General features: G+C 35.4%; 1 protein-coding gene across 1 annotated transcript in view; it reads right to left on the reverse strand.

The window, feature by feature from the left end:
• Window positions 1-1,794: 1,794 nt before the first annotated feature.
• Window positions 1,795-18,843, reverse strand: part of NCAM2 (neural cell adhesion molecule 2) — a 268,781-nt gene continuing 251,732 nt past the window's right edge. Inside the window, exons 16-18 of the mRNA XM_077790949.1 lie at window positions 17,964-18,168; window positions 13,565-13,684; window positions 1,795-8,098 (exon numbers count right to left, since the gene is read on the reverse strand). Coding sequence (XP_077647075.1) covers window positions 7,987-8,098; window positions 13,565-13,684; window positions 17,964-18,168 — 437 coding nt within the window. The 3' untranslated portion in view covers window positions 1,795-7,986. The remainder of the gene's footprint in view (window positions 8,099-13,564; window positions 13,685-17,963; window positions 18,169-18,843) is intronic.

Raw genomic sequence — 18,843 nt, forward strand, 5'->3', positions numbered from 1 at the left:
ATTTAAAATAATAAGATATCATTTCTCAGTTCCCAGTTTAGTCCTAAAATATGACATTTGCTTAGTAGAATAAGATTTTCTTTTTAATTCCAAACATATTGTTCTCTTAATGATCAGATTGCCTGAAAGAATTCTACAAATTTGTGCCTGACCTGATCAGTCTCCTGCCAGATGTGATTCATTCTGCTTTCTCAGAAACATCACTGACATTGCTTTATACTGCACTGAGTGTGAATGGGTTTCAGTCCTTTGTTTAATCAAAGACAGTTTTATCTTTTTGCCACATAAAGGATTTTTACAAAAATTAAAGTCTTTACAAAAATTAAAGTCCAACACTATGCTCTGTTTAGAAGTTTGGGTTTTTCTAGAAAGTGTTGAATAAATCAACAAAGAAATTTTAACCATATTCCCAAAAATAAGCATTTTCCACATAGGAATGAGCTTACAAATACAGCTTAATTTTCAGGATCTGCTAGGGCTCAAATGCGACAGTTAGTCATCTTTGCCAAGAATCAAAGTGTGACACTTTTTTTTTCATTTTGTTTGGGTCTTCTTCGTGCAGTGCTAGCTGTGTCTAATTTAGGAATGACACAGATAAACAAATTTTCAGTATCAAGGTACCTGACTATAATTTTTTTATCTTGTATTTTGAGTATCACATCTGAAATATGTGAGACCATGATATATTTTGACAAGGTTAAATTTTAAAAATTTGAATCAATTTCTGAACATGTCTTACATTACCTTTTTGTTAGCAGCAATGTGCAATAATTGTATTAATACTCACCTCTAAATTAAAGGGACAACCTCACTTGTGGCCAGTGTACTGAACTGATTTTTTTCTCAAGAGATCTGAACAAAATTTGTGCATCATTTCAGGATATCTGGGGATTTTTCTTTTCAGTGACAAGTTGATGTTGAGAAGACACTGAAGCAGTTCCCTCATGTTCATTTTTTCAATAGTAAGAGACATTTTTGCTAATTGTTAATGCTGCTACTGACACTTTGAGAAGCATATGCCTAAGACATCTGTAGTAGCAGAGCTTAAGGATCTGTGGAAGGAAGAAAATGAAGCTGTGAAGACATTGTTGGGTGCAAAATATATTACTCCTATGTACTGCCCCTCCATTCTTAGGCTGGTGTGTTATTTTAGAGCTTAGGTTACTCTCAGAAAACTGATTCTTAGGCATGAATACACAATTTAGCAAGTTTCTCTTGGGTTACTTAATTTTATTGGTGGTAAAATGGATGCCACAGACATCCCTCTGCCATTTCAGGGAAGTGCCTGAGATATATTCTCAGCTGTGTTTTGAGCTGTGCTTTGCCCATTTTCCATCTTTAGTGAAATAAAACACAGCACTGCAGTAAAAGCCTGTTTCCTTGCAGACCATGCCTAACTTGTTTTCATCATCTCCTGGTGCTGCCAACACAGTTACAAGACTTTTGGAAGGTTCTAGGTTTGGCAAAATAAGGTGGTTTTTCGTCAATATCATCTTTTTTCTCTGGCGTAAACTAAATACCTCTAAAAGGTCACAGTTGCATTGTTTGGAGAAAAAAAAATTATCTATCAGTACTTTATCTATTGGGGATGATCATAATGGGCCTCAAGCTGAGCTGGAGACCCAGGATCCTAACAATAGATGTATTTTGACAGACAAGAGAGTAATAAATTGCAGGTCTGTGCGAGCATTATTCAGTACTTCTATAATGGAGATAAAATAAAGGGTACGTTTCTTTTTGGAAATGAGATTTCTAATGAATCAGACATCTTGACAGAAAGACACTTAACAAAAATAAATGTAACTGCAACACTTCATTAAAGTAAAAGTATCTTTACTATTAATATACAAATGGTGAAGAGTGACAAATAATTGATATACTTTAAGCCATACTTTCAATGTCTTTCATAAATACAAAACCAGCATCTGCGATATTACTTCTTTTTACAGTATAGAGATATATATATATACACACAGCATTTCATAGGGACATAAGATTCTGAAACAATAAACAAACTAGCTCCAGTGGTAGCTAACTTATCAGTATATAATTCAGGTGGCAGATATCGCAAGTGGGCTGTTGACAACGTGTGGAATAACAAAAACAATATATGGTATGCTTTAGCTCATACTGTACACAGCATACAAATACGTACCGACTGCTCATTGTAGCAGGAAAGCCTTTTGTTTCTCTCCTTTTAAAACCTTGTCTAAGTAGTTCAAAACTCTTAGTGTATATTTGTTATTGATCTGTAGAGACTCTGAGGGTTTGTCTTGCCCTTCCTCCAACCCTGAATTTTTCTGAAAATCTGAAAGACTGTATCCTAATTTCATGGGGGAGTTAAAGGACGTGGCAGGGTTAATTTTGTGTCTTCTCTGGTTTTCAGAGCTCTCATTACCCTGCCTTTTGGCAGTGCCCTTCAGCAGCCTCCCTTGCTTCAGTTGCTCCCTTTTCCCTTGTCAATGATGAGGAGAGATGCTCCCAGCCCTCTCCTGGCTCACTCTTTGGCACCTGTTCTCTCTGGCAGTCGCTTTCCTGAGCTCTGTCGGCACCACATCTGGTCACCTCACCCGCTCCCCACCTCACCTGTGACTTAAAAGCTGCCAATACAAATTTGGCAATAAATATTCATTTCATTTCTCTGGGCTAAAAATGGCCAATATTCAAGTTTGAAAGTCAAACATTATGAGGATCTCAATGCCTCTTAAGAGAAAAGATAGACTGGTAAACTGAGAATTCTCTGAACATGATCCAAACCCAAATTTGTAAGGCTTATTTTGGCTCAGGTCTAAGTAAATTGATGTAAGAACACATATCTGCAGTGGAAATACTGAAGATCACTTAAAACTTACAAAACTGCTGTCAAGTGGACAGGGTACTTTACAAACTCAAAAAAATTTGAAAAAATCTGGAAAAGGGGTGAAGAGTTTTTTAAAAAGATTTATTTAACCATGGTAGCTTTTTGTCTATCAGAAAGATTATCTGAAGCTAAACAAGGAGATTTAAGAAGGAGAATTTTTTACTTAGAATGTTTTCATTGTCACCTAAAGAAGTATTGCAACCTCAGTGAGTTACTTAAAGAGATGTTTTATTTTTGGACATATCGTAATGTATGGGATAAAACTGTCATTGGATATTCTATCACCATTTCCTGATCAGTGAAAACTCCTGATAGAAAAACCTCCTCTGTGCAAAATGTTAGTAGGAACATGGCAGAATATTTGAGTTCCAATTACACCTGGAAATCTGATTCACAAAAACAACTCGATCAGCTGAGGACCTGCAGAGTCTCACTGAGATGGATGAATAAAATGCAGGTCCTGCTGGAATCAGTTTGTGTCTTAAATCCTGGAGGTCTGGATTGAGACCTGGATTCCACTGTGACTTTTATGCAACGCTCTTAGCACCCCTCCATAAATCAAAGAGGTCTTGAACTTTCTCAGGAAATGGTCTTTTTGGAGGTCCTTTAATCAGGAGTGAATATCCAACAAACACAATATTCTACAAAAGTCTTACTTCCTACAACAATTTACATAGCGATGGTGAGGCTGCAAATGAATGTGAAATGAACATTCTCTCCAGTTTATCTCCAGAGGTAAAATGGTGGGAAGATGCTCCATATCATCTTTCAGATTTGAGGAAAGATTTTAATGTTTTAGGTCTAAGCACTTAAATAGAACTAAGGAGACTTTCTATCTGACTCTTGAACTTGAGAAATTGGTCAAAACACCCCTACACATCCACTACATTCTCCATCTATTTGAAACTTTTCAGCAGTAAGACACCTACCATGACCCTCATTGGAATTGTGATCTCAAAAGATTTTTGCATATTTTGTGTTTGTAACTTGAAAACAATACCTTCGGTTTGATTTAGACGAATATTTGAGAATATTTGAGCAGAAAAGTATGTGTCAGTAAAGCTTTCAATTTTTTTAAACAGGCTTTGTAGACAAATTATCGAAGATTTTTCTTTAATAAAGCAGAGTGGCATGCTATCAAAAGGCACAAATACATTTCCATTATCTGGTCTAGGAAACAGAAAAAATGGCATGATGATTATACTACAGTTTGATGATTGGCACTTAAATAAATAATCAAACTAATTACCATCATGAAAAGAAAGCCATTTTGTTTTGGATGAGCATCGATGCAGAGGCTGAAGACAGCAGTTGGAATTTACTGCACCAGGGGCTGATGTCAAACAGCCTTTGTAGATGATGGCCACGGTGTAACTACGTTGTAGATATCTATGAAGAAATAGAAAGTAGGCCCAATCCTGCAAGGTCTCTTATGGAAGTACATCCATTTTCCTGCTCACATCCACCCCACTAATATCAGTGTGGTGCCATATAAGGGGTGGTTTCAACCACACAAAATTTCTTGCAAGACTGAGGCCCGAATAAATTAATCTTTGTCACATTAGGCATTAGCATCACCAGAATAGCAAATATTTCTGCAACCACAAAAAAAAATCTTATAAGTCAAAAAAGGCAAATAAACAAACAAAACCAGGAAAAGCCTCTCCAGGGTATGTTTGATTACTAAATTGTAAAATATTAATTAATAATTTGTTATTATTGTGGTAAATCAGAAATCAAGTCTACTAAAAAAACCAAAAAAAATAACAAGGAGCTTTAAGTAATTTTACTTAATTGTACTCCTTTTTTTTTTTTTTTTTTTTTTGAAAAGAGATTGTCACTGTCACATTTTGTTCAGTACTAATTTCAATGGCTCCCTCCCACCTTACTCCCTGGAGTATGTTAGTGTAACAATTCAGATTACTTTTACAAATAGTTATATTTTTGTCAACTCTTCTGACATTTCATACTAACACTTAAAATTACTTTTAGACAGTAAAAGTGACATTTATACAGATACCTGTTTTTGTTTGTTTTGTTTTTTTAAATCTAGAATAGGAAAAGAAAATAAACAAATGTTGTTATTCCAGTTCTACATATATCTTACAAATTACTATGCGCAAATTATTTCCTCATTTGGAAATATTTGTAACTATTTTGAAATACCAGTGTTTTTCAGCATTCTTTCATACTGAGAGTTTGGTTTTCTCCTGCACAGCAAAGAGTTAAAGCACAAGAGATAACCTATTAATCCACAGACCAAAAAGGTGTGCTTGGACAGTCCATCAGAAATTTAGAGCTGTTTTATTCTCAGCCCTCACACAGATCAACTGCCAAGAGACATAACAGCAAGAAGAAATTAAATACTCCTGGAAACAGATTTTGATTTTTCATACAGTATAGAAGGAAATGCTTTTGCTTCCCATATTGAAATAATATTGCAATCTATTTTGCTTGTAAAGAGTAGCACAGGTGTATTAGTAATAAATATGCTGACAAGACCTCTTCAATCTTCTAATCCCTTCACACTGTAATTAGAGGCCATATCAGGAAATTAAAAAAAAAAAAAAACACAACCATAAAAACCCTACCAATATAGAACCATTAGGCCATGTTTTTTGGGTTTTCTTTGTATAAGTTCAACTAAGAAGTACCAAAGTTTGAAATGCATCTGCAGCTGAGCCTAAACACTGTTAATTCTTCTACATGGTATAGGCACCTTCTTGTGGAAATGATCATGCTAGCTTCAGAAAAAACACCATTTATGTAGAGGAGATTGAATGGTAGCATCCAGATTTGTCATAGCAGGTGGAAGAGGAAATTTTGTCTACCATCTTCATCCTCATCCCGGTAAAAATATTGTGTGAAGGGATGTTCAACCACACCAACCACATTATACTCAGCTGCTGGAGTTGTCCAGATTCCTTCTTTGCATTTTGATAGAAGAAATCCCAGCTGCAAATACATACTTTCTGGAAAGACTATAGATCCGTATAGATAAATGAGATAACTGTTCTCCTAATTATAGGTTAGGAGCAGGCCTGCTTGCTGTGTGCTTAGAACGAATCAGGAAATCTGATTAGAAATTATCAGAAATCAGATAGACAAGCAGCTGTTTGGTAGTACTGCCTGCCCAGTTTGTGGGAACAACATTGAGAGTTCATAAAGAACGTCTTTGTCTTTCCTTCACCCAGAATTAGTACCTCAGTATTTAGAGAAACTTCTTTTCAGCACTTTTCAATTATTATCTTCCACGACTTTCATCCTATAATGCCATCCTTTCTTACCCATATTTTTCACTTTGGTACTGCTTTTGTGGGAATTTGGCCTCCTATCCTCGCCATACCAGGGATATGTCTCTGTCCTCAACTGTTCATTTTAGGTATTTCTCAAAGTGAGGAAAAGTTGTAAAAAACTCATTAAATAACTTGGTTTTGAAAAAAAAAGAAAGAACTAAAAATTAAATATAAATATATTCTCCTCAGCTCTTTCAAATGCACTTAAACTTGGATTAACAAGAAGGTCATTATTATATTTTCCTCAAATTTGAGGAGATCCTTTTACATTTTGCTTTCAGTTTTACTGCACAAAAGTCATAAAGTACAAAGACTTAAAATATGATCAAAATTCAGATATAGCATGAAGAAAACACAATTTGATGAGTAAAATACACTTAAACCTCATGCATGGTTTAGATGTGGAAAATTCACAACTTACTCTACCAGTTACTCCTGACAAGTAGAATTTTCCAGTCTAGTTTTCTATATGGTTTATTTACTTCTTTCAAAGCAAGGCTTTGAAGAGTTTGGTAGGTGTGGATAAACTATGATAGAAGGGAAACAAACTATATTGCTCCAGTTAGTGGCACCACTATATCAATGAAAAATTCATATGAATGAATTTCAGATCAAATAAATCTGTGAAATTTCCTGGTGGGGAATGTTGATCAGAATAATAAAAAGGAATGTCTTAAAGAAATCTTGACATTAAAAAAAAACATATTTAGTTAAATATAAGATTGCATTAGTTACTAATTTAAAATTGTTCCTAACTGCTTAGACAAAATTCCCTTTCCATCTGTTCTTACATTGTACTTAAGAGAAAAGGTATAAAATCACAAAGGAAAAAGTCCTGATTCAAAAAGGCCAAGTTTAATATTTTATATACTGATTTGGGGAGAAAATGTGTTTACTTTACTAAACCACAGTTTTATCCCTTAGCTAAATTGTTTGAACTAAGAATAAAATGAAAACCGTGTACGTATAAATATATTGGGACACATATTGTAAATTTTCTTTTGAAGTAAAGATTATGATTAAAAAACAGATTTATTTTTACACCTTACCTGCATTTTAGTTCACATGTAACTTTCAAAACTTTTATACAGAAAACTTGAAGCATTGAAAATCCTGGAGCCATTCAGAGTCACACTCTCATAGTTAGGATGAAGCTAATAGAGTGTTGTAAAATATTTGGCCAATTTTATCTGAGTTTATATCGTGAGTACTAGGTTTTTGGGGTTTTTTAAATTATTTATTTTTTGAACAACGCAGGAGAAACTGCAGTGGGACCTGGCTCTCCATTGATGAGTTTTGCTTTTTTGATTGCCTCAAGTGATAATCACAGCTGGAAGGAATATTGAGTGTCAGCTAGAGCTAAGGTCTTAAACATTATGTTGAAACTAGTTTAGCGTTTTCTTTTTTTAAAGGCAACCTAAAATTTCATTTATTGTAAATGGGAATAAATATATTGTCATATGGCACTTTATGCATGTAGCTTGGACTGTAAGATCTTGAGAGGCCTGATGTGTTGTTTTTGGTTAGGGGTACTTTAGAATTTTTCTTCTAAATTGACACACTTTGTCATATAATAAATTATAGTTCTTATTCTGCAGATTTTTCAAATTTATAGCATGGGACTTGATGTCAGCAAAACTACACACTAAAACCATTAACAAAAAAGAAAAATATAGAAAAAAACTGTAGACAGAAACTGTTTCATCGTATGTACACATGTACTAACAATTCCAAGCTTAAGTTTCCCAAAAATTAAGGTCAGCTGTAAAGTTTTGGTCACAGGATTACTTCAATCCAAATGCATTTTCCAGACAGCTGTAGTTTATCTTATTATGCTTTGCTATCATCTTCTTTTGACTGGATGATATCATTAGCAACTTTGATTTCTATGGTTTCTGGATTTAAAGCTTCTTTGCCATTTTCCTCCTTTAGTGGCAGCTTCCTATCAGAAAAAAAGAGGAATTGTGGTAACACAAAAATAAAACACTCTGTAATTTAGGTCTATAGCATATATATGGTACATATAGGTCACAGTGTAGAACAATAGGTTTTTTAAAGTAATGTACAGTTATTCTGTTATGAGCACAAGGTTCTCTGGTTTTAAAGCAATTCATATTAACTCTTTCAATTTCTATAAAGCCACAAATATCACATGATAAGAACATTGGTGCTGCTCAAAATACAGTTCTTCAATCAGACAAAAGAGGAAAAAAAAGTCAAATTACTTGACCCAAGACAGTACAGAGGTATGTGTTGCCTACTGTGAAAGATACAGTGAAACATTTACAGTCAAGATTTTGCTTGACTTTTAAATCTTGGTAAAACTTTTTAAATGTCTTTTCTAAATGTAAATCCAGTATACAAAAGAACATGGCTATTATTGGAGACTATGCCAAGACATAGGTAAAGTATTTCTTATAGTGCAAGCAGGTAATGGAAGTTTCATTAGAAAATTCTACAGTTTAATTTTCATGGATCATACAGTGTAGCTTCATTAAGAACTTACAGCTCTTTTAAGACTTAGTGAAAACTCTGAAGATTTGGCAAAAGAGTCCCCACCCTCTTGAATGTGATCTCATTGAAAAAGGTCTTGAAAATCATTGATTCCCTTCTGCCAGTAATTAGCTGTTGAAAAATATAGCTGTCAAAAAGATGTATGGTTTGCTGAGATGTTCCTGTAATAATGTCTCCTGGGCATAATAGCTCTTAATGGTGATTCCAGTTTGGGTTTGCTTTCTGGTTTTTTGCTAGGGAATAGTATGCATATACCTTTTTTATTCAAAATAACTGTTAAATGTTTCAGTAAATTTCTGCTTTGCATGATTAAATTTCCCAAAGAGCAATACACTGTTCAAAACATGTCTGATGAATCTCTTAGGAATGAATCACTGTTCAAAACCTGTCTGATGAATTTCTTAAACACAAGGCAGTGTTTAATACCAGAAAATAAAGTAAAACAATACCTGAATTCCCAGTCTTATGAAATTTAAGTTGTTTGAAATGAACTAAGAAATATGCCGTTTATCCAGAGGTTAAACAATGAGCACAACATGTATCTGAGAGAAATCCAAGATTAACTTGTTCTACTACAGTAAAATACATGGGATATATCATCAGATGTCTAGCTCTGAGCACAGAGGGAGGTATCTACTAATTGTCTGTTTCTCATAGCAAACCCAAAGGAAACAGATTTCAGCCCACAGCAAGATGCCTGAAAGAATGGAAACAACAGAATGAACATTAATCTATTTTTAACAGTAGGTAAAACACTGGGACAGAGGAAGAGCAGTTCATAAGATGAATTTCTGGTAGGCAGGTATGTGTGTCAAAGATCTGATTAAGCAAACCAATGAAACAAGTACTAAAAAACCCCCAAAACCTAATTTAATGTAGTTTTAAGAAAAGCAGAGTAATTTCTCAAAAGATGGTGCTGTAAAGAAGGAAATATTTAGTCAAAGTCAAAACTGGGGAATCAACAGAATATTTAAACCATGTGTGGAAATTTCTAGAAATTGATTTAAGTGGATTAAGAACATGTTACAAAATATTTGAAACAGGGAGATTTGCTACAACTCTGTGGAAGGGTATTGAAATCCATGTTCATGAAAACAATGGGATAAAATTAGCCTTGCTTTTATATGCAAGCAGAGAACCACAACTCAAAAAAAGCTGTACATAAGTAAAAAATGTTATGCATAAAAACTTTCCTCATCACAAAGTCCGTGCACCATTCTCGAACCTTATTATATTTTAAAACTTGTGGTTTTGAGGTTTTTTTTATAGGGTGTGAGTTATGAATGTAAGTTATCATTAGACATTGTTCTTTTTCCCTATGAAAATATTTTTGTTATTTTGGAATTTTTGTTTCCATTTGTTTTAAATACATATTTAATCTCTATTAATAGATTAAATAATTTTGCTCTTTCAATTAACAAATTCAAGTTTAAGTGTTCTAATTGTATGAATTTTTCTACACCAAATTATTCTTTAGCTACATCAATTAGAACGAATTTTATATTTTTCAACTGAGCAGACTAATCCTTTCAAACGTTTGTTCATTTTATAATAAAAAGATTTTGTAAAAAAATCTAACAAAAACCCAACAAAAAGTTCTCTCACTTTAATCAGATGTTTATTGCTACTAATTATTAATAATATTGACTTCCTCTAGCACTGCAGGTGGCCTAACATTTGCTGATACCCACACAAAACTTTAATTTAAATATTTCATTTCTTATTTTATAGAAAAATGACTCCATTTTGATACTGGAATTCACCCAACTTCTTTAATACTAAGAAAAACTCAACCAATATTATAAACATATTAATATCAGACTAGGAATATAATTATTGTACTGCATTGTATATGGTACTTTATTCATATTACAAAAGTGTGATATGAAATGCACAGCTTAAACTGACTTCCTGCCAGCATGATTAAAACTTGTTGAATTGCAGGTAAAGTGTTTTGAGCTAATCTGTCACATGTGGATTCCAAACGTGGCTTTGACAAGGATCATCTGAGATAAGGTAAAAAATAGTTTGCCAAATAATATACTGAGCAGCATAATAAAGAATATTATTGTAAGAGGAGGAAGTAATCTCTTTACTAATTAGTTTCCACAACTTCTTAAATTGCATTTGCAGTTCTGAGTGTAATTTGCTATTATTCAGCATTATTCAATAATTATTAAAAATATTTTATCTAATTTAACCCCAAGGCTTATCTTGTATACCTTTAAGACAGCCAGAATTAGTCATAATGAATCCCACCTTGTTTTGCTGCCTGCCTGAAATGTCATTGAAATTTTCTTTCCTGCAAGCTAAGCTCTCCCCTCCAAGATCCCTTCTGGTCATCCTCACCCTGCCCAGAGTGTGTCTTTCTGGCTGTTGTTGACAATGTATTTTTGTGTTGTTGACACTTGCCAGAGCCCACCCTAGGTCGCAGGGTGGCTCCATGTGGTGGAAAAACTTCTCCTCCAACCTGTGCTTCCAAAGAAAGGCTCAGCAGTCTCTGTTGTTTGGTCTCAAGGCAGTTTATTGCAAGTTATCTAAAAGATTTTCTTCTGGGGCTGCTGTGGTTTGCTCACAGCTCAGGCAGAGGCACACACACACCCTGACATCCTCTCTGACTCCCGACTGCTTCTTCTCTCCCCGCCCAGGGCTGCTGCTGTCTTTTATATGGTACATTACGGATTAAATGTTTGCAGTTTTTCCTCAATGCCTATTACCTATATTAAATGGTGCTTTTCTACTCTAAACCAATCCATAAGTGCCAACATCACCAAGAACATGGAGGTAAGGAAGAAGAAAGAGGGAGGGCAGGGCAGGCCCAAATCCCAAATCTATCTTAAAACTTCTGACCCCCATGTACAAAACCAAACCCCCCCTGTACAGCACTCAAAAATTCTTCCCTCTACTTTGTAACTACTTCTACTATAATGCCTAAACTTTTGTGACTTCTTGTTCTACCTGCAAAGTTGGTAAATCATTCCATGGCTCAAACCCAAAATCACAGCTGTTTCCAGCTGCCTGCCAGGGTCTCAAATGCTTCTGACCTGGGCTGGGAACCTCCAAAAATGTCTGAGGGACATTGAGTTTTGACAGAGACTGACTTCTCCTCTACTGCATTTTCCCTTTGTGCATCTCACTTTATATTGCTTCTCTGTTTCATTGGGTATGACCTGTGTCTGAGTCAAAGGTCTTTCCACATTCCCCTGGTATCAATGGCCCTTCAGGTGTCCTCATTGCACCATCTTTTTTCATTTTTAGTTTCCCAAGTGACACTGTCCCAAATCTTTAGCTGACTTCTCTACAGCTGTGCTTTGGACTGCTGATGCCTTTTGCCATTGGTTGTGAGGGAAGAAATTACCAAGAAGGCAACTGTCATCATTATTAATATGTCTTAGCAGTCCTATTTTTCTAAGGGTATAATTCCCATCACATACTTACCAGTTGTTCCTGGGAGTTAGTTTTTCAGGGCTTTTTGTTGGTGCTTTTTTGTTTTGTTTTTCTGTCATGACAGTGGGGACTGATTCTTTCCCCCTCCCCTAAGATAATAAAATATTTTTGATTTTAACTTTCTCATATTTCACTCCTGTCAGCTGATCTAATGATTGTGAGAAGCAGAAAGAAGTGAACTGGATCTTTCCTGGTATCATGTTTACTGCAAGATGCATCTGATTTGAAAGATCTAGTGCTAAAAATAGTCTTGAATAATGAACAAACATGGACCTGGTGCTTTACCCACTAACATATCCAAGGCTTGCTGGACTTGTACAATGTTTACAACTACATTCTCCTGACTCTTTAGATAACTCTGGGCTTTCCACTGTGCCCCTGATTATAAATTCTAATATGAAGATCAAACATATCAGTAGTCACTCAACAGATTGCATAATTATTTCATTAACAAGTTCAAACTCTTTGTGCACAGCTCATTCAAAGCACTATATAGCTTAATGTGCAGCTACTTAACTCCCTATTTACTAAAAATATCAATGGCAGCTGGTAACAAACCTTTTTTTTTAATTAAGGGTTCTGACTTACAGTTTTACATAATGGCAAAAAATGAAATTTCTTCATGTTTTCAGAAAATAAAAAGACTTTTGTAAGAACACTTCCTTTTAAAGGAATAATTTAATAAAATTATCTACAGGTGAATTTCTATATTTACTACAAAATGGTCTTCATAACCTTGATGCCTTGAGATTTTCCCAACACATGGAAAGTGCTGGGCTCAAAGCAAAGAAAATTTAGAGGTTTCTTCAGTAATTTCATCCCTGGGCACAAGGTTGGCCCCATTATTCAGAAGGCAGCCAGAGACTGTGAGCACGGCTGCAAACTGCTGTGGTTTCTGTACTGAGAGAAGGTTGCAGGGACAGGAAGGGGGGGATGAGGAAATGGAGCAGAGGCTGTCCTTCAGCACAATTAATCCAATTGCACTGTGTGCACTTAAATTCTGAACTAAGTTCTCAGTTACATGTATGGAAGCAGGAGGGGGCCGCTCCAGTGAGGAGCTGGGTTTTTGGAGTGTAGTATCCTTGCGTCCCATCTTCAGGATTTGTGTGAAGATGCCTGTGAGACTCAATTTAAGGTCATTCATAAGAGTTAGGAGATTTTTTCCACAGGGTAGTTAATAGTTGCTGGGTAGGTGGTAAAGACAAGGTGCAACCAAATTAAAAAATCTTTGTACTGCTGTGCTCAGCCAGTGTCAATGAAGTACCATGATTTAGATTGATTATGGTAAAAATGGAACCAGTCAAACAAACCCTACACTCACACACTGCCTTGCCACAGCAGACCACTCTGGTGATGCTGTGTACCTCCTCTCAGAGCATGGGAAGTCCAGGCTGTCCACAGCCAAGATCAGCTTGTGGGAAACTCCAGGGAATATCAGGCTACTTACTCTGGTTCTGTGAGGGGAGTTGTCTCATTTGGCTCATTTACTGGACTCCCATCTTCATGGCTGGTAATTCTTTCATCCTCTGTTCTCATTTCCACTATTGGCTCTTTTGATCCATCTTTCCTAAAAATTATTGAAAGAGTTTTATGTCTCTTATCATCACATTAACTATGTACATTGCACATGAAGAATTACTAAGATCCCTTCTCTCAAAAGTTGGCAAAGAAAAGGCAGAACTAATTATCAGTGACTAACACCACCAAGACACATTTAACAGCGTGTTCCCAATTCCTTGAAGTCTTCAAAGAATCCTGTATCCATGGTTACTTCCCTAACTCTGTAAACATGATGAATTAGCATCTCAAAAGAGCATTTTGTTTATGACTAATAATAAGGTGACAGCTTCTTCATGGGAATAGATGTAAACTTCCTTAACCTAGTATAATAACGATAGAACTTGATGCCTAGTTATACTTGACCTTTTCTGGCAGCGTTAAGGAGTCGTTATGTGAGTATATACACCACAAAAGTGTGCTTTTATCTCCTGGGGTTGTGACAACCCCAGCTGCCATTGATACAAGAGCCCTTGTGCAGTACAAATCTAAGCCCTTCTGATTTTGCTGGTAGAAAAAACTTTCTACATCATATTTCTCCCATTTGAGGAACAACTGCTAGTCTCACAATATAAGTAAATGTATAAATATTGTGCTAATTAAACAACTAATTATAAGGAGATGGAGCAGTGAGTACTGCCATTATGATTTTGTTGGTAACCAAAAATAGAATAGTTTGGGTTGGAAGGGACATTTATAGGTCATCTAGTTGAATGCCCCTGCAACTAGCAGGGACATTTTCAACCAAATCAGGTTCCTCAGAGCTTCATTCAACCTGACTTTGAGTGTTTCAGCAGTGGGATGTCTACAACCTCTCTGGGAAACCTGTTGAAATTTTTCACCTTCCTCATTGTAAAACAGATTTTCCTCATGTCCAATCTAAATCTACCCACTTTCACTTCAAAATCATGATCCCTTGTCTTTGTAAAAAGTCTGTCCCCATCTTTTTCATAAATTAGTTTTCAAAGGGATGCAGAAAAGTCTTTATCTCAGCCTGATCTCACAGAGAGTGCTCCATCCCTCTGATCATCTTTGTGTCCTCTTCTGGACTTGATCCAACAAATCCATGTCCTTTCTTTACCAAGGACTGCTGGGCTGGATGCAGCACTCCAGGTGAGGTCTCATCAGCACAGAGGGACAGAATCACCTCTCCTGAACTTCTGGTCATGCTGATTTTGGTGCAGCCTGGGACACCTTTGGCTTTCTGGGATGTGAGCACACACTGTTGGCTCACGTCCAGATTTTCATGAGCCAGAATCCCCAAGTCCTTCTCTGCAGGGCTGATCTCAGAAATACGGACACTTTCTAGAAATATCTGTTCACTGCCACAAAGTATTAACAATGTTAATTAATAATACTTATGAAAAGTAATAAATAAATTTTATAGAATTTTGCTCTCAAAAGGCAGATCAGATGATAACTGAGATATATATATATTTATATATATATATATGTTTACAGAAAAAACCCTATTTTGATGCAAATATTTTCTATATCCTGAAACAGCATCAGCTGCAATATACAGAGAGACACTGAGTTACAGATCAACTATTACTTTTATATTTAAGAGATTATTTTCTGGACTGGGATGTTGTAGGGAGCTGTTCGACTGCTATAGGCCACACCAAAGACCTGGCTAAATTCTTCTCTAATTCATGACTCATATTTTCATATTGTTTCTTCAAGATAATGGATAAAACAGGCTTTTGTGACAGGAAGTATCAGGAAAACCCTACTGTCCTTTGACAGGCATCCTTAAGGAAAATCCTTGGAGGTTAATAAGAATGTAGCCCAAAGAGAGAAATTGTGTGAAGAAGAACTAATAGGTAGAAATCTAAAAGATTTCTGTCTATTAAAAAACCTGCAAAATTATATGTGATTATTTATCTCTGCAAGTGACACTTAAGACACACGAGTGGATACAAAGCTCATTTTGGTAGACAATGCACTTAACTTTCATGACTACCTCATACCTGGGAAAAGATTAGGGATCTAAGTTGGACTGGTGGATGGATTGGTGAGCTCTTCTTGCTTTGTTGATACAGTCTTACAAACAGCATTGCATGACAAAAGGACTAAAAAAGATGTTACTTGTGACTAGCAGTCATGTATATTTACAGAAGGTAGAAACTGTAGCATTTCAAATTTTAAAGAAGGGAAAGTGATTTGTAGGAAATAAATTATGTCATGGATGTCTGTGTGTGTTACATGGACTATATCATCTTCATTCATTATATATAGAACATAATTATTTACTATATATATATATATATATAAATATATATATATATATATATATCTCCTACAATCAAAATTTAACCAAGAACCATATAATAAACCACCCGAAAATCCAAAATACAAACTAGCATATTTAAAACAGAGAAATGTCAGTGAATTTTAGGCAATATCAGTTACCATGGTATAAATTTAAATGTTGACTCTTCAAGACTGTCCTGGGAGTTTAGTCTGACAGTTTATTAATGCAGAGAATAGGCTAAAATAAGAACTGTCCCAAATATTTTAAGGTCTGACTGACTGAAGACCATTTTGACAAGGAAAGAAATATGATTAAATAACATAGTTGTTCCTCCAAAAGAAGTGCAACAAAAGAATTAATATCAACAGACCAGCTTGATGCTTTTTTGGGACAGCATGGCCTTTGGCAATAAGATGTTGATAACAAGGTATAAACTGCTGTCAAATGACATTTCCAACTTTATCTCCCATTTAGGAGAGTCTGTATACCACTTTATAGTTGGCCACTCCTTGAATGGGAAACTTAAGCATCAACTGAGGTGCTGTGCTCAATAGGAAAGGACAGCTGAGTCAGTGCCAGAAGCTTCACATCTTGATTCTATTGATCTGGACAGGTTGGCTTCACAGGATGGAAAAAAACACTGCTAGTCTTTCTCTCACTGTCAGATGTGGAGAATTAGGAAATAGTTAGTTTATGTCATTACTTCTATTTAGAAGCATTATAAATACTCGTGTCCTCTCACAACTGGTTTTGTTCTGTGCTGTTGTTTCTGAAATGGCACCTCTTTTAAGAAGAACCCAACCAAGATGTGTAGCCAAGTTACCAAAGAAAAACAGCCTGAAAGCAAAGAGGCAGAATTAAATTCCAAAAAGACACTTTACACCTCCACTACTGACAATGATGCTCAGCTTCTCAGCTATGAATAATGAGAACTGCAAGATCTAGTGTTCTCTACATCCATCTGAAAATGGATGGGACCTAGAAAGCTGAAGGATAATTAACTGTAAAGCCTGACTATTGGGAAAGAAACACAGCAGTTGGACCAGCAAATGTTATTTAAACCACATGCAGACAGCATTCTCACAAATATTACAGTGCATGTGTAAGTTGCCTATCAGATGAACGGGATGAGAAAATGATTTTTTTTTCTAGCAAAAAAAAAAGGAAATGTTTAAAATGAAGGACCAAATGTAATTCTCTTAGTTTACCTATTGAAAACTCAGTAAATGCCACTAAATCTCTAAAGTGTGATTATTTATTGTAGTCAGTATTTGAACTGTTTTACCGCAGATCTCACTATACACTTCAATAATTTAAGAGACCATATTTTCACATCAATGATCAGTTCATTCACATTTGTGTGATGGAGTAGCCACTACAAAAGAGTATTTGTGAGAATCAGTATTGATTATTTCCCACTCATGTTTAGTAATCATTGACTGTTGCTATAAAGAACAATCACTCACCACCATTTCACCAATATCCAACTCAGCACTCCTATTAAAAAAAAAAAAATCGACAAGATCTTTCATTCCTAAAGTCCACAGACAAGAATCAAGATTTTCCATCAAGTGCTGTATCTAAGAAGAAAAACTCTCTCATGGATCTTCTATAATACCATGTCCTGCACTTATGGATTTACTGGCACTGCCACAGCCATAGGCCAAGTTTCTGGGTGTTAGCAGCTCAAAGATGGATTTGCAGAAATGGAGTTACAATGATCCATTACCTGCTTCTCATGAACCAAATCTGTGTCTCCAACTAGTACTGAATTACAATTGATTTCCTTTTTGTCAAGCTGGACAAAGAGGTCATCCTAAACTGAGCTACAGTATATTTCCTTTTTGTGTCTCAACTTTACTTTTAAAGGCAATAAACAACTTCACACACTTCAGAGAATCACTTTGCTAAGTAGTAGAAGCATTTTATTAATTCCCTTTGCGGCACCACAAAATGGCCATAAAGTTAATGTAAGTTGGACAGCCAACCTTTTCTTTTAAGAATGTTTCCAACCCACATGATTAATACTCACAAGTAAGCAGCTTTTCCTTCTTCCAGTTCTTTACTTTTTCCACTTGAACCACTCTTCTTCCCACAGATTCTCCTGGTGATGCACATGAGCAATCCACATTGTCGTACAAAGAAGCAGCTAACATCAGTCACAACCAGGATTAACAAAAGGGCTGCCACTCCCAGGCCAATGACAGCACCAAGTCCAAGACCATTGAAAAGAGTGTCTTCAAGGAAAGAAAATTAAGAGATATTAATAACATTAATCCTAAAATATAATTTTCTAAGCTGTTGGTCAGGGGAGTAAAGAGGTTATAGGAATTAACCATTCAGAAATTACTGGAAATAAACAGTCCTGATGATTACGCATATATTATCTGATTAAAAAAAATAATAAAAAAACCCCATTTCTTCTGCATAATATTTTCTGATTGCCAAAATTCCAGTAAGTTCACAAAACATAAATGACACTATTTAATAGCAAATAATATCACATCTTAACATTCCAGGACTAAGAGTATCAATAACCAGCCTAAGGAAAACATTTTCAATGTTAAGCATGAACATTGATATAAGTTATCTTTTCTGCATTTCAAATGTAATTAATTAGCAGTGGTGCTAAGCAGAATTACTGAAGGTTTAAGAGACTGACAAACGAGTATTGTAATTTTCTGAATTAGAGTGAAAACTAACTTAATTCAAGTTATTTGATCTGCAAACAGTTGCACACACATAGTCTTAAATAGTTTAATATGGGGGAAAATATGCATATCATCAAATGATTATAGGGTTAGGGAATAATCTTGTTTAGTCTTGTACCTTGAAAATGCAATCATAGACTTCAAAATAAACATACTCCACACCTGATCTTGCTTTCTGTGTTTAAATTTTGAGAGCTGATG

Source organism: Lonchura striata, chromosome 2 (genome assembly GCF_046129695.1).
Source record: "Lonchura striata isolate bLonStr1 chromosome 2, bLonStr1.mat, whole genome shotgun sequence".
NCBI classification, from domain to species: Eukaryota; Metazoa; Chordata; class Aves; order Passeriformes; family Estrildidae; genus Lonchura; species Lonchura striata.